Consider the following 15,214-nt stretch of genomic DNA (forward strand, 5'->3'; position numbering starts at 1 on the left):
ACTAACTCAGCAGCACTGTGAGTTCTGGCTCCTGTCGCCATCCATGATGTGATGAGTGCGGCATTAAAGGTTTCTTGGGTGAATGGTTAAAGATACACCCAGGAGGGGTGACAAAGAGATCACTAGTTTTCTCTAGGCCACCCTCCTCAGGGAGACTGAGACAGAAGCGAGCACAGGCACTCAGCAGGGAGGGTTTCTGGGGTCCAAACCTCTGGGGAGAAGGGAAGGCGGCAGGACTAAGCAGAGGGAGGGGCGGCTGCCTCAGCAGACCTGGGGGAGCTCTAGAACTGGGGTAGCCCTGCACAGGTGGGGAACGGGCACCAGGCCTTTACAACCTACATCCGTCAGTCACAGGATACGGGCCCCTGGGGGAATGGAGGCCATAGGAACGGCCATTGCCATAGGGACTGACGTGGAGAACCCTCACAGCCGGTGGGGGAACAGGCCTGCATTTCTGGTGGCACATCAGGTGTCCACCACACCAACTCTTCTCCCCAAAGCCTGACCCACTTCTGGTTCCCACCTGCCCCCACCCACCTCTGCAATGGCTGAGGTGCCTCTGATGACCAGCGTGCTGCTCCTGCCACTGTGCATTCAAGGAGTGGCCTCAGGGCTGCTGCCCGACTGGAGCCTGACCTGGCCCAGCACTGGAATGGGGCCTTTGCCCCCTACCTGCCGTAGGAGCTGGAGGTGCTGTCTCTGGGCTGGCCTGGGGGCGGGAGGAGGCGCTGGCTGCTTGGGCTGTCTATGCTGGGGGCCCTATTGGCACCGCCCAGTGAAGCTGTGGGGCAGGTGTATGGGGTGGGTGCCCAGTGGCCGGGCCAGCCACAAGCCCCAGGGGCTCGTCAGTCCCCACTGGTGGCTGCAGACCACACCTGGCCCCTGCTGGACTCTGTTTAGGGGTACTTGTATGTAACGGCTTATACATACTGGGGTGTCTCTGGGAAGACACTCAAGACTGGGAGTCAGAGGTCTGCATAAGAGACTAACCTTTATGTATGTATCTTTTTAAATGTGGTACCATCCATCCATTCAAAAATACTAAATACATGAAAAATAAAGTGAGAGGTTTTTGAACCTCATCAGGCTATCTCTGCGGTCCTTTACAGGGTCGCTAAGGGTCCCCCTGGTGACTGCTATCTCCTGGCGTCCTGGCTGCAGATGTCTGCTGCCCCTAGACTCAGAAGAGCCTCTCCACGACCCAGGGACTAGGCGTGGCTCCCCCCTTCTCCACTCTGTGTCTGGCTGTGAGCCAGGCCAGCCCTCTTGGTCCCAGACGGGCGGCTATCTCAGCGATCAAATGGTGGGCAGGACAGCAGTGGGCACGTGCTCTGCCTCCCACCCTGTCCAGGGACCCTGCTCACCAGCTGTGGGCGGTTTGGGCCAACCTCCCTGCCTCCTCCTTGCTGCAGGCCCAGCCTATAAAGCCACTCTGCGTGTCCCCGCCGACCCGGGCCCCCTCCCCTGACACCCAGAACCACAATGGCAGAGCTGGCTGTATCAGAGACACCCGGGGACCCTACTCTGTGCAGCGGGCGTTTCACCATCAGCACGCTGCTGGGGGGCGATGAGCCCCCACCACCAGCTGCCTATGACCACAGCCACCTGACCCATGGCAGCACCTTGTACATGCGAACCTTTGGTTACAACACCATTGATGTGGTGCCGGCTTATGAGCACTATGCCAACAGCGCCCTGCCCGGCGAGCCCCGGAAGGTCCGGCCCACGCTGGCCGACCTGCACTCCTTCCTGAAGGTAAGCACTGTCTTAGAAGCCTGGCTACTTCCCTGCTGTGTGACCTTGACCCAGTTACCTAACTTCTCTGAGCCTCTGCTTTGTCATCTGTACCATGGGGATAAGTGTCTTCCTTCTGCGTTGAGAGGCCCAAATGAAATGTAGACATGGGAGCTATAAAACTCTGGGCACATGTTGTAATGCTTACTGTCTAGTCACTGGTAACCCAATCAATCAATCTAGGGCAGCCTAGAGAGGTAATGAGCATCCAAGCCGTGAAAATATGAGAACAGAGATTGCACACACCTGAAAGAGCTAGGGGAGAGGAAATTAAGGGAGGTCTGCATCAGGGAGGAGGCTTTCTGGGTTTGCTGCCTGAAAGGCGGGATTGTGAGGGTGGAGGGCTGGGAGCTGGATCGTTATGAACTGTGGCCTCTGGGCTCCCAGCAGGAAGGCAGCCACTTGCACGCCCTGGCCTTTGACAGCCGGCCCAGCCATGAGATGACGGATGGGCTGGTGGAGGACGAGGCAGGCATCAGCAGTGAGAAGAACGCTGGGGAGCCCGTGCGCTTTGGCTGGGTCAAGGGGGTGATGGTGAGCGGGGTGTGGATGGGAGGTCCGGGGATGGGAGTTGGCTGGGGAGACAGACCTCCATCCAGGCTCAGCTCTGACTCTCAGACCTTAGTGGCCAGGGCAGATCCAAGGCCCAGCTGGGGTCTCAGTTTCCCCGTCTGTATAGTGACATCAAATTTTCTCTGGTTTTGCACTTCCTGACCTCCATTTACCCCTCCCCAGACTGAGACCTGGTCCTGAGGCAGATCTCTTTTTGGCTACTCATTCGTCCTATGACTTTGTGCCTCAGTTTGCTCATCTGTGAAATGAAAGCATTAAGTTAATAGATGTAAAGTGCTGGGATTAACGCCTGCCTTGGAGTTACCAGAAGAAACTGTTTCCCAAAAACGCCACCAGGGGGCAGCACTAAACACACAAATCCAAAAACTGTTTTTCTCAATCTCCATGATGGCAAGGGGAAGGAAGGTTTGCTGCAGTGCAGAGCGCCACTAAGTTCCCAGACAGCAAAGAATCGAGTGAACTTGGCTTTCAAAGACATTATGGGACTTAACAGAGGAGATTGCATGGGATCTAGGAGAAAGCGTTAGCCCTGCTCTGGGAGGCAGGCGGCCTGGTTTCTGACCTTAAATCTGCCAACTGCCTGCTAGCTGTGCCTCTGTTTCTCCATCTGAACAGTGAGCTCCTCTCTCCCCCCCCCACCCCAGAGGCTCATTTCAGATTCTGGACCTCCTTCCTGGACTGTGGTGGCCAGAGCCTGGCGTTGCCCATTCAGAGCAGACCGAGGGCCTTAGAAATCTCCCATATGCCCCATCAGTCTTGGCTGGGGCCAGTGACCACACCAACCCCTTCCATTGGGAATTTTAGCCTCAGCGGAGGCCTCTGGCTTTGCTTTAAATTTGGAAGCTGAAGTCACAGCAACCTGAGGTCTGATTTCTGCCTGTATGTGGGGCATTGACTCAGCTGGCATTTGCTAGCTTCCTGTAAATGCCAGGCCCTGGGCCAACGGCTGGCCACTGAAGCCATATGTTGGGCTCCCAGACATAGAATCCTGGGCTTGGAGTGGAGGGGGGGTGATAATGCTTACAGCCCATCCTCAGACCTCTATGGGAGGGCAGGAAGGTATGTGGGAGGGGCAGGTGGGTCTCTAGGTTCCCTCTCCTCCTTGCCCCACAGAACCAGAGGGCCACTGACGTGGGAGCCCCCTGAAGTGGGTAAGGACCCAGATGTCCCCTGAGCCTAAGCTCCTGATGCCATACCATGACTAGGGACAGGGACTGTGGTACCTTGGGGTACCTGGCCCACTCAGGTGGCCTCTGACCCCCCTCTCCTCCCAGATTCGTTGCATGCTCAATATCTGGGGCGTGATCCTCTACCTGCGGCTCCCCTGGATTACAGCCCAGGCGGGCATTGGTGAGTGCCGCTCCTGGGGGGAAAGGGGAAGGCATGGTCGAGTTCTGGTCTTCCAAAGCCCCACAGGTTCAGTCTTGAACTTGGGCTGCAGAGACCACAGGCCCTTGCAGTGACAGAGGTCAGGGTGGTGAGGCAGAGGAGCACGCCACATGGAGTCCTGGAGTCCGTAGGCATGAGGGCTGTCCCTGGCTCTGTTTGATCTCAGTAGGTCATTTAACCTCTTGGAGCCAATTTCTACTGCAGAGCACCTGGGTTAGGAACTCACAATCTGGACAGACCAGGGTTCAGATGCTAGCTCTGTGCCATGCTGCGTGACCTTGGACAAGTTTCTTAACCTCTCTGAGCCTTGATTTCCTCATTGGTAAAATGGGGGTGAGTTATCCCTACCTCTCAGACCTATTGTGGGGTTTCTATTATACATGTAAACAGCACAGGATTTGGCACCCAGAGGTGCTCATGAATGGTAACAGTACCTTCCCATCCATACCCAAAGATCCTTTACATGTTGGCTCATCAGGTCCCTGCCTATTCAGAATGGACCAGAGACCCATTTTTTTCAGATGAGAAAACTGAGGCTCAGAAAAGGGAAGTGACTGAATTCACATGGTGACTCAGGTGGCTGACTCAGGTTCTTTATGTGGCTCCTCGCCTGGGAAAGGCCCCGACTGAGTTTTGGGGTAATCACATCCCCACCCACCCCACAGTCCTGACCTGGATCATCATCCTGCTCTCGGTGTTGGTGACTTCCATCACGGGCCTGTCCATCTCGGCCATCTCCACCAACGGCAAGGTCAAGTCAGGTGGGCCCCGCCCCACCCCTACTGCTGCCTTTCCCCACCCCACCACCAAGGACCCGCTCATGTAGGCTCCCCAGTCTTCACCCTGAGAATGGGTCTCTGAATGGCTCCCCACCCCCCACCACCAAAAGCGGGACACCCCAGGCTGCTGCTTTGGTTCCAGGTGAGGGCTTTGGGCACTCTGCACACCCATTGGATGGCCTGGCTTATCTCCTGGGCTGGGGGCCCCATGGGTCTTGTGGTCACCCTCTCCCAGCCTCAACTTCTGCATGCCCCACGTCCATCCCAGCTAGCTGACTCCTCTGATTTCATGGCTCCTGGCTCTGTCCCCAATAGGTGGCACCTACTTCCTCATCTCCCGGAGTCTTGGCCCAGAGCTAGGCGGCTCCATTGGCCTCATTTTTGCTTTTGCCAATGCTGTGGGTGTGGCCATGCACACTGTGGGTTTTGCGGAGACCGTGCGGGACCTGCTCCAGGTGAGGCCGGCGCTGGACCCTGGGCAGAGGGAGCCCGCAGCCTACCTCGTCCTCCATCACCCCTCCTGTGCCCGGCCTTTCTGCCCCTTTGCCCAACTACCCCATCAGAAATCAAGGCCACAGTCTGATCGCCATGGGTGGCCATGATGCTCTCATCAAAGAAAGGCCATCCTCAGAAGTCCCTTTCAGGGGTGCATGTTGCCTTTAGGGCCAAATTGTCCAGGCCCCTGCAGCAGCTGCTTTGGGGGGTCTGTTGACAGAGGTATTTGAGTTTGTATTTTCCTGTGAGGGGGCATCCAGATTCACCTGTGAGGTGAAACCAGGTTGAGGAGTCTGGTGGGGTGGGGGTTTGTTCAGAGGGCAGCACACAGCCTGGCCTGTTCCCCTCCCCTAGGAGTACGGCACCCCCATCGTGGACCCCACTAATGACATCCGCATCATTGGCGTGGTCACTGTCACCGTGCTGCTGGCCATTTCCCTGGCTGGCATGGAATGGGAGTCCAAGGTGAGGAGACACTGTTGGAGAGAGGCTGTGGTTGTGGGCCGGGGGAGAAGCGGGAGTTGCTAGACCTGGTCCCGGGACTGATCTCCTCCTCTTCTGTGGATTAGGCTTTACGTTCTGCTGCTGTGACAAAGAGACTCTAAGGAAGGGGCCTTAAACTAGAGTCATTCGTGTCTCTCTCATCTAACAGCCCAGGTGTCCCTGGCTCCCAGGGCTCAGGCACCCAGACCCTTTCCATCCTGTGGCCTCTCCATCCCTAGGGGCGGCTCTCATCCACCTGGCCCATGATGGCCACCACCGCCATGTCCAGGCTCCAGTCAGCAGGAAAACGAAAGAGGTGGAAAGGAGAGACTTCCCCCTTCCTTTTCTTTTTCCAGTACAGCCTGGAAGTTGCACATATCCCTCTGCTCCCATTCCATCGGCTGGAACTGGTCCCATGGCCACACCTAGCTGCAGGGGCGCTGGGGGAGCATGGCCTTCATTTGAACCCTTTCCAGCCAACAATCAGAGGGTTGGCACTATGAAATGGGGGACAGAGAGATGTTGGGCTGCGGTTGGCGGACCTGGCCAGATCTGGCCCCCACCGCCGCTCCTCTCTCCCCCTCGCTCTGACCCCCACCGACTATGCCGACCTCCTCGCTGCTCCTTGAGTGCTTCTGCCCCAGTCGTCCTCCTCCTTTCGGTCCCTGAAGACACGTTCCCAGGCCACCCTGCTAAAGTAGCCCCCAACCCAGTCCCATCACACCCCTGTTCTTACTCTAGATTCATGTTCCTTGTTTATCCACAAGATAAGAGCTTTGCGATATCGTCACGTCCTGGGAGAGAGCCTGCAGCGTGGTGGGCGATGAATGAGAGAGCGAGGGACCGTGGGCAGGTTCTTCCCTGCTGAGGTCCCCTGAGCAGGTGGGGCCAGACCGTCTGACATCGAGCTCCTTTGCCCATAGGCCCAAGTGCTGTTCTTCCTGGTTATCATGGTCTCTTTTGCCAACTATTTGGTGGGGACACTGATCCCCCCATCTGAGGACAAGGCCTCCAAAGGTTTCTTCAGCTACCGGGGTATGTACAGGTTGGGGTCCCTGCCCGTGGCTTTGAGGACAGGGACAGTCTACCCACCCATCTGGCCCATTCTGTGGGTACTGCAAGGATGGACCCCCCGACTCCATGGCCAGGAGCTGGCAGCAGTGCCCCCTGCCTGCCTGGCTGGGCCCAGTGAAAGGACCAAGCCTTCCAGGAAGCCCTGACTCAGGCCTTGGTTTTCCAGGGGACATTTTTGTCCAGAACTTGGTGCCCGCCTGGCGGGGCGCGGATGGCAGCTTCTTCGGGATGTTCTCCATCTTCTTTCCCTCAGCCACGGGCATCCTGGCAGGGGCCAACATCTCCGGGGACCTCAAGGTAAGCGGCGCGCTCCTCCCTCCTGTTCCCCGGCCCTGTCCTACCAGGATCTCCCCCTGGGCACTGAGGCCATGGGGCCAGAGCTTCTAAAATCCAGTCCTGTCCAACTCAACTCAATCCAAGCCACTGCCACTCGCTCGACTCAGTTCTGTGGTTGTTGGTGGGCAGCAGCTGCACTCTAGGCCTTAGAGGACCCTCCACCACCTTGCTGCAGGCAGGCTACGTGGCCCGGCATGCGAGACCCCAGCCCAGGGCTGCCGCTCCCAGATCCCTGCCCGAAGAGTTCACGGTGCTACCTGTGCCCCCTCCTCCGTGCCTTCGCCACTGCTGTCCGGGACCCCCGCCCCTTATTTCTTCACCTCACAAAGTTCTGTTCCTCTTTCAAATAACACCTCAATGTTTATATGTCTCCCAGTCTTTCTGTCAATCACGGTTCCCTAGCATAATGTGTCGGCCCACTTACGTCTCTGTCCCCCTGCATCTGGATAACTGAGGCCTTCCTCTGTGTTCCCTTTTCCCATGTACAGTCCCACGTGCGCTGTACATGTTTGTTGAGTGACTGGTGGTAAACTATAGTAAATGGGAAGTGTGAGAGCAGATGTCCAAAGTGCTGTAAAGTGGGGGAGGAGAGACAGATGTCAGCAGAGGCTCCAGCAGAACCTCTGGGCAGAGGAGGGGCTGGAGCTGGGCTTTGGAAAACGAGAAAGCTGGTGGGGCCCTTGCTGGCAGGGGGCTCAAAGGAGATTGTGCGCACGTGGGTTGGATGGCGAGGAGCCTGGCTCAGTGCTGGAAACCCTTACCCTCCTCCCTCTTTAGTCCACTCGGAAAGTGCTGCTTGAAGCATTTTCTTAAATGAATTAACAATTGTGCAGTGGAGACAGTCTTGAACTCCAGCCCGGCTCTAACTGGGTGAGCCCGGATGGGGCACAGTGGAGCCTGGAGATTGGAGAGCAGCCGTGTTTCCCCTGCCCCTCTCCCTTTTCTGGGGAGCGGCCAGCAGAGGCTTGGTCCACCTGCCCTGAGGCCCCTGCTGAGATCAGGCTAGTGCTCAGACATAGATGTAGCCTGGGGATTTATCTAGATGCTTCATCAAGCTTCTTAGGTTACAACTGGCCCACTGTTCAGGCGTAAAGGCCAGACAGCTGTCTCGGAGCTGGATGAGGAGGGTACCCTTGCTCTGTCCTAAATGCCGTCAAGCCCTAAAGGAGTCCTTCCCTCCTGGATCCACCCTCTGCCCATTCGTGGGACAGCATGTCCTCCACAGAAGAGCAGCTCCTGTTCACAGAGACTTCATGCAGGTCCCTTAAAACCTCTCTGTCCTCAGCTTCCCCAACTGTAAAATGGGGCTAACAGTCCCCGCATGGCAGGGAAGGGAGTAAGAATCCAACGTGCTGATTTAAGTAAAGTGCTTAGAACAGTGCCCAGCACAAAGGACATACTAAGGACTGGTTGTCAAGGCCATGGTCATTTTTACCTTGTGGCTAGTACAGTGCCTCTTTCTTTACAAACATTACCCTTGGGGAAGCCTAGAAGGAGGCCCAGAGACTGCCTGATGCCCTCCCTCTCTCCTTCCCTCCCCCAGGACCCTGCTGTCGCCATTCCCAAGGGAACACTCATGGCCATTTTCTGGACCACTGTCTCCTACCTGGCCATCTCAGCCACCATCGGTAAATAGCCGGCCCAGACCACTGGAGGGGGTCACAGGGTGGGGTGTGGCTCTCTAACAGGGAGAGCTGGGCTGGAAGGACTTGGCATACCCAGGAAGTAGAGGTTTGGAGGCATATTTGTGGTGACTAGAACATCTTCGTGAGGGTGGAGTAATGTGTGGTGGAGATGGAGGGTGCTCAGACCAGGTTCCTCAGGCCCTTCAAACCTAAGGTTATAGGTTCAAGGGTGTGAGACTCCTACAGGACAAATCATGCTCCGACTAAAGGAATAATAACAATAATGATGATACTAGCAACTGACTTACCAGGTGCCCAACGCTTTACCTGCCTTATCATATTTAATCCACACATTGTCATTTCCACCATTCTACAGAGGAGAAAACAAGGGCTCAGAGAGGTTCAGTGACCTTCCCAAGGCTGTTGGCGCTTGCTTCTCACTGAGATCCTCACAGGTGCTGTTGCTCCAGGAAACACCTTGTGAGGAAAGCTGCTCACATGGGGCCCATGCCCTCCTTCCTCCTCAGGCTCCTGCGTGGTTCGTGATGCCTCGGGGGTCCTGAATGACACAGTGACCCCCGGTTTGGGCACCTGCGAAGGGCTGGCCTGCGGCTATGGTTGGAACTTCACCGAGTGCTCCCAGCAACACAGCTGCCGCTATGGCCTCATCAATTACTACCAGGTACACAGCCCCGGAGGGGCCAGCCAAGGATGGAACAGACTGGGAAACACTTGGTTTGGGGGGCTGGGACCCAGACTGGGGGGAAGGAGTTTCTGGCTCAGGCGGGGCCCCATGGGCCCAGTCTCTGCCTCGGTGGGTACTGGGATTCCTGGGTGACAAGGGAGGATGCAGGTGGAGGCGTCAGCACCCCATTCTTGCCTCAGAGGGGACTGAGGTGCCCCGGGTGGGGACTCCAGGCCCATTGCTTCCGCATGCGGGACCTGACCCCATGTCCCTGCAGACCATGAGCATGGTGTCGGGCTTCGCACCCCTGATCACGGCCGGCATCTTTGGGGCCACCCTCTCCTCTGCCCTGGCCTGCCTCGTCTCTGCCGCCAAAGTCTTCCAGGTGAGACTGCAGAAGGGGAGTGGGTGGTATGGAGGAGGCCCAGGCGACTGCCACAAAGGCTGGCGGTGTCCCATGACAAGCACATCTAGGCTGGAGGACAAGAGGGCATGAGGGAACTCCTGCAGGAAGCCGCCGCCTTCTGTGGGGTGCTTGAAGAACACTTGCGTTTTCCACCAGCCTCTCCTGTCTGCATTTCCACCATTGACTCCTCTCATTTTGCCCTTTCACCGTCTTCCTGGTGAGATGGGGAGGGCGGGGAGATCCCTCCCACTCAACAGAGACGGAAGCCAGGACCCAGATGGGGCAGTGCCCTGCGGGAGATCGGAGATCGGGAGGGAGCATGCCCAGACTGGTGTTCAGGTGGCTACAGGGGAGGGGACAGGGCCCAGCCAGTGGGTGAGCGCAGTGTCCTGCCCCCACAGTGCCTGTGCAAGGACCAGCTGTACCCTCTGATCGGCTTCTTCGGCAAGGGCTATGGCAAGAACCAGGAGCCGGTGCGGGGCTACCTGCTGGCCTACGCCATCGCCGTGGCATTCATCATCATTGGTAAGAGGCTGCCAGGGCACAGAGGGGCCATGAGGGACAGGGGCGGGGCTTCTCTCCCTTCTGCTCACCTCCATGCCCAGTACCCAGCCAAGCCTGGCAGGGAGTAGGCACTTGGCGAATAACTCTTGAATGCTTGAGGCCCTAGCTGGAAAACTTGGGAGGTCACGTGGTCCCTCTCCCTGCCCCCAGCTCCAGACGGGGTGGCTCCCATACCATGCCAGGCAGGTGCACAATCCTATTTTGTTAGGAGGAACCCCACCTGCTTCCCTTGGTTCTGTGTTCCCATGTCCTGGCTGCTGGGACCCCTTCCCTCCCAGGTCTGAATTAGCCCCCAGGACACCTTTGGAGCATGGGACAAGCTAACTGGTCCCTCCTTGGGAACTGATGCAAACAGCTGGATCAAGCTCTCTGTAGGTGTTTAAACTAGATAAACCTCATTTCTTACACTTTGGGCTGATAGATCCCTTGGTCTTCAAGGTAGGGGATGCCCTAGGAGAAAGATCCCAACTAATCAGTTAGTTAGATGACCTTCTACCCTGGCTTTGCCATATGCCAGCTGTGTGACCTTGGACAAATCACTTCACCTCCATGAGCCTCAGTTTCCTCATCTACAAAATGGGAGCAGTAAATAAGAGGTGTGCCCCAGATGGGCAGGAAGAACCTGCGGTATACACGCACACACATGTGCACACATGTATGCGTTCATATATGCACACACTCACATGTGCATACTCCCCGCTGCTTTCTGCTTGCTTAGCCAACGAGGCAGAACTCACTAGGAGAGAGGTGGCCCCTCCAAGCAAGGGCAGTGGCCATGCCATGGCATGATGACCCCCTGGCCCTGCTCCCTGTGCAGGGGTAGAACAGGGTCGGCTACTAGTGGTTCTGTGGTCCTGTCACAGCCAAGTCCCTGCCACTCGGGCTGGTGTCACCAACCCATGAGACTCACCCTAGCAATCTAGTCACTTCCACTCAGGGATAACTTTCCAGACACTGGACGCTCCTGGATCCTGAACCAGATAGGGAGGTGGCAGGGCCACACCCAGGAGATGGAAACGTCTAGTCAGGCCCGGTGTCCTCGACCATCTCTGTTTCCCGCTCACCTTGCAATCCACCGTCTCGGATTTGATGTCCCTTTATCCAGGGGGTTCTGACTGGACTTCAGACTGAGGACCATGAAGCTCTGGGGCAGGGTTCTTGTGTCTATCATGTGGAATCATGTACAGAGAAGAGGTGCTTGTCTTATTTTGGGGTCCCCCAGAAGCAGGCACTGAAACAAGGACTCACATGCAAAAGTGTGTCTGGGGGTGGCAGGGAAGTGGCAGGGGAGGTGCACAGTGAGACAGGGAAGAGAACGAGCCAGTTCTTGAGTGGGTTTCCACTCCGGGTGGAACCGTGATATGGTCTCAGGGTTTCAGATAAAAACATGTGTCCTGGGTCACATTGTAAAATGTATTTCTTACTATAATTTGTGGTCACAAAAAACTGTGATAGCCACTGTCCTTGGTTATGCCATCGCCTGATGGGGTCTACTCTCGCACTGCTCTCTGTCTTTTTAAAAGCTGCAGTTTATAGTTTACAAAACATCGGCCCTTTCAGCTTCACAAAATGATGGACCCATTTCATAGATGAGAAGGTTGAGACCCATTGAGCCTCGGTGGCCTGTCTGGGGTCCCCCACCCTATGAGTGAGGGTGCCAGGCGGCTTCTTGGCAAAGTTGCCTAACATACTGTCCTCTTTCTCCCTGGGTCCCTGAAGCTGAGCTCAATACCATTGCCCCCATCATTTCCAACTTCTTCCTGTGCTCCTACGCCCTCATCAACTTCAGCTGCTTCCACGCCTCCATCACCAACTCGCCCGGTAAGCAACGCCTCACCCCTCCGTGGGAGGTGGCACCCAGAACTGGGATATGAAGATGGGGAGTGGAAGGCATAGAGGCAGGTGGGCAAACCAAAGTCACCTCTCACATCAAAATCAATTAAAGGCATCATTCCAATGATAACAACAATAATAATAGCTATCCATTATCAAGCACTTACAATGTACACTGTACATGGATTCATGTACTGCTTAGAGTGTGCAGAGATTTTTCTGTGCCTTCTTCCTCCACTTATGTTACAGGAGTCAGGAGTCTGACTCCTAAGAGAAAGAAGAGAATTGGCCAACGTCCCAGACAGGGTTGTTGCAAGTTGCCCATTGCACAACTCTAGGGGGTGCTACTCACAGATATTAAAGATTTGCATGTTTATTATGAAAAATTTCTGGCTAATGGCAGTAAAGAGTGTTGAGGAAGACTTTTTCTAATTAGCCCCAAATTGCCAATGGGCGGGTCGCCAGACTGCCTTTTCCATGGACCAGGGACTGTGGCGCCCCAGAGCTGTGCCAAGGAGCAGCTGTCATTCGTGGAGGCCCCCGTGTGGCCTGCAGGCAGAATCCCATCTTCCCCCTCCATTTTACCCCCTTGGTTCTGCACCAGCCGTGCGAGCCCGTGCTATTGCTGACGCTGGATGTCTTGCAGCCATATTTGGCTGGCGCTGGATGCCCCCTCCTTGGTGTAGCCTGTCAACATGGCAGAATGCCAGCCACGGCCGGCATGTGGTCCTCCCGGAGCCTGCAGACCCAGCCCCAGGAGGCAGAAGGGGTGGGTGGACACGGCTAGCATTGACCCAAGGCCCTGCCCAGCAGCACTGGCCCAAAAGGAAGCACCTGAGTGCTGAATGTGCCCCTGACCTGTGTCCCCACCCAGGGTGGAGACCCTCGTTCCGATACTACAGCAAGTGGGCAGCACTGTTTGGGGCGGTCATCTCTGTGGTCATCATGTTTCTTCTCACCTGGTGGGCAGCGCTCATCGCCATTGGTGTGGTCCTCTTCCTCCTGCTCTACGTGATCTACAAGAAGCCAGGTGTGCAGTTTCAAGTTGCTGAGGGGCTCAGGCGCCCCCTTCTCCCCCTTAGCCCACCAAGCAGGCCGTCCGGCCCTGCAGCCCAGCTAAAGAGCCTGCATCAGGCTCTGCTCTCAAGGGCCCCACTCTGGCCCTCCAGCCTTGTCCCTCCCTGTGGGAAAAGGAGTCTGTGGGAATGTACCCGCTCAGAGCCCCCATCTCTACTTCTAGAGTAGCCCCTGGCATCCATGAGGAATTGCCTGCCCAGGTCTAACCTCCTGAGAGTGGCCAGCTCCTGGTGCGCACAGCTAGACCTGAGCTGTGGTCAAGGGTTGGCGACTGAAGGGCAGGTGGACCGGGCATGGACACAGGGACAGGGGGTCTACCTGCACGCAGGCAAGGATGCTGGGTGACAGTGACCTGGGGACTGTAGAACTCCCGGGAAGCCTAGAATTCGACATTCGAACCCGGCCTTCTAGGTCATCGTGAAGGTCTGTTTGTCAAGGGAAGAGAAGTTTTCTGTCCAGTTGAATACCTTGATGTATCACCGTTAAATCTGAGCCACATGGTATGTCAGGAACAGATGAACAGGCTGTTCGCCTGCCAGGTGGCCCTGCGCCCGTGGGTGCTCGGTTCCTAAGGAAGGCCGACATCCCTCCCCTCTGCACGTCTGCTTCCCCGCCATGATTGCTAATGTTGCGCTCCACACCCCCCAGAGGTGAACTGGGGCTCCTCCGTACAGGCCGGCTCCTACAACCTGGCCCTGAACTACTCGGTGGGCCTCAACGAAGTCGAGGACCACATCAAGAACTACCGGTAAGCTCAGCTTCTGGGCCCGCCTGGGACCTCGGGCCTCCACGGCCCTGTTCTGGGGGGCTAAACAAGGCTAAACAAGAGGAAGATCAAAGCCTTCTACTGGGCTCCAGGCTCAGACCTGTCACCTGACACGGGCAGGCCCAGGCTGGTCACACACCCCTCCCCACAACTCAGAGAGAGAACCACCTTGTTGTCAGGGAACCAGGGTTCACATCACCCCAAGGGGACCAAGCAAGTCGAATGACCACTCTGTACCTCAGTTTTCACAGCAGAATATGCTCTTCGAAACGCAAAGGGCTCCATCGCGGTGATCTGGTGTTGTAATTCCCATTACGACGATTCATGACGTTGACTGTGACGAGCCTTTCCTGGCCACTCATCAAAGCTGATTCCCCCTTAGTGAGGAGAACTGTATGCCCATGACCCACTTCCCCCCAGATCGTAATGCTAATCATCAGCGGTGTCTATCCATGTTGAATTACAGCGCGCAATGCCTTACACTGTCCCACCACAACCCTTGGAGGTGTATGAAATTACTAACCCCATTTACAGATAGGAACACTGAGGCACAGAGAGGTTAAGTAACTGACCCCACGTCACACAGCTGGAAGTGGCCAATTTTGTCTGGCTCTAACTGAGCCTGGTAGTGGCCCTTGACCACAATCCTCGGCTACCTCTTGACCCACACGCTGAGTCACCCACCCAGGTGACACAGTGAGCTCGTAAATGGTGGGCGTCCCACTACCTATCTTTGTTCTTCCCAGCACCATGCCGGGCCGGGCAGGGCAGGGACCCTAGGTGGAGTAGCGAGAAGGGTGGTTTGCCCAAATGGAGCGTTTGGTGGCCTGAGCAAAAGGACAAGGGAGACCCAGTGTGGTGGCCACCACAGGAGCTGGAAAGGCCCCAAAAGTCTCCCTTGAGTCACGGATGGGAAGACGAGGCCCAAAGGCTGGAGGCCACACAGTGGTTCACCTGTCTAGCAAGGGAGACCCGGGAGGTATGGAAATTGTGGGGCACCTGAGTTGGCATCCAGACCCTCATGTGCCCTGTCCTGATGGCTCATGTTTTTTTTCCTTCCCCTCCTCAGCCCCCAGTGTCTGGTGCTCACAGGGCCCCCCAACTTCCGCCCAGCCCTGGTAGATTTTGTGGGCACCTTCACCAGGAACCTCAGCCTGATGATCTGTGGCCACGTGCTCATCGTAAGTGGCCCCTGGAGGTGGGGCAGGGCTGTCCTCCTGCAGAAACCTTGGGGTTCGAGGACATCCCCCCACCCTTTCCCTCCCCTTACTCCGTAAAGGAAACCAGGTATTGCTGAGCCTGTGGGGCAGCCTAGGGCAGGAGGGAGGCTGAGTC

General features: G+C 56.5%; 1 protein-coding gene across 2 annotated transcripts in view; it reads left to right on the forward strand.

Annotated features, from left to right (window-relative positions):
• Nucleotides 1-1,445: 1,445 nt before the first annotated feature.
• Nucleotides 1,446-15,214, forward strand: part of SLC12A3 (solute carrier family 12 member 3) — a 37,560-nt gene continuing 23,791 nt past the window's right edge. Inside the window, exons 1-16 of one of the 2 annotated variants that reach the window (XM_081032291.1) lie at nt 1,446-1,755; nt 2,185-2,328; nt 3,642-3,717; nt 4,422-4,517; nt 4,851-4,990; nt 5,385-5,495; nt 6,437-6,548; nt 6,754-6,884; nt 8,467-8,551; nt 9,076-9,230; nt 9,511-9,618; nt 10,041-10,164; nt 11,923-12,024; nt 12,911-13,066; nt 13,762-13,861; nt 14,949-15,060. In XM_081032291.1, the coding sequence (XP_080888417.1) occupies nt 1,483-1,755; nt 2,185-2,328; nt 3,642-3,717; nt 4,422-4,517; nt 4,851-4,990; nt 5,385-5,495; nt 6,437-6,548; nt 6,754-6,884; nt 8,467-8,551; nt 9,076-9,230; nt 9,511-9,618; nt 10,041-10,164; nt 11,923-12,024; nt 12,911-13,066; nt 13,762-13,861; nt 14,949-15,060 (2,025 nt within the window). In that variant the 5' untranslated portion in view covers nt 1,446-1,482. Of the gene's footprint in view, nt 1,756-2,181; nt 2,329-3,641; nt 3,718-4,421; nt 4,518-4,850; nt 4,991-5,384; nt 5,496-6,436; nt 6,549-6,753; nt 6,885-8,466; nt 8,552-9,075; nt 9,231-9,510; nt 9,619-10,040; nt 10,165-11,922; nt 12,025-12,910; nt 13,067-13,761; nt 13,862-14,948; nt 15,061-15,214 lie in introns of both variants that reach the window. The other variant, XM_081032290.1, reaches the window with a different exon arrangement.

This window comes from Rhinolophus hipposideros, assembly GCF_964194185.1.
Source record: "Rhinolophus hipposideros genome assembly, chromosome: 21".
Taxonomy (NCBI): domain Eukaryota; kingdom Metazoa; phylum Chordata; class Mammalia; order Chiroptera; family Rhinolophidae; genus Rhinolophus; species Rhinolophus hipposideros.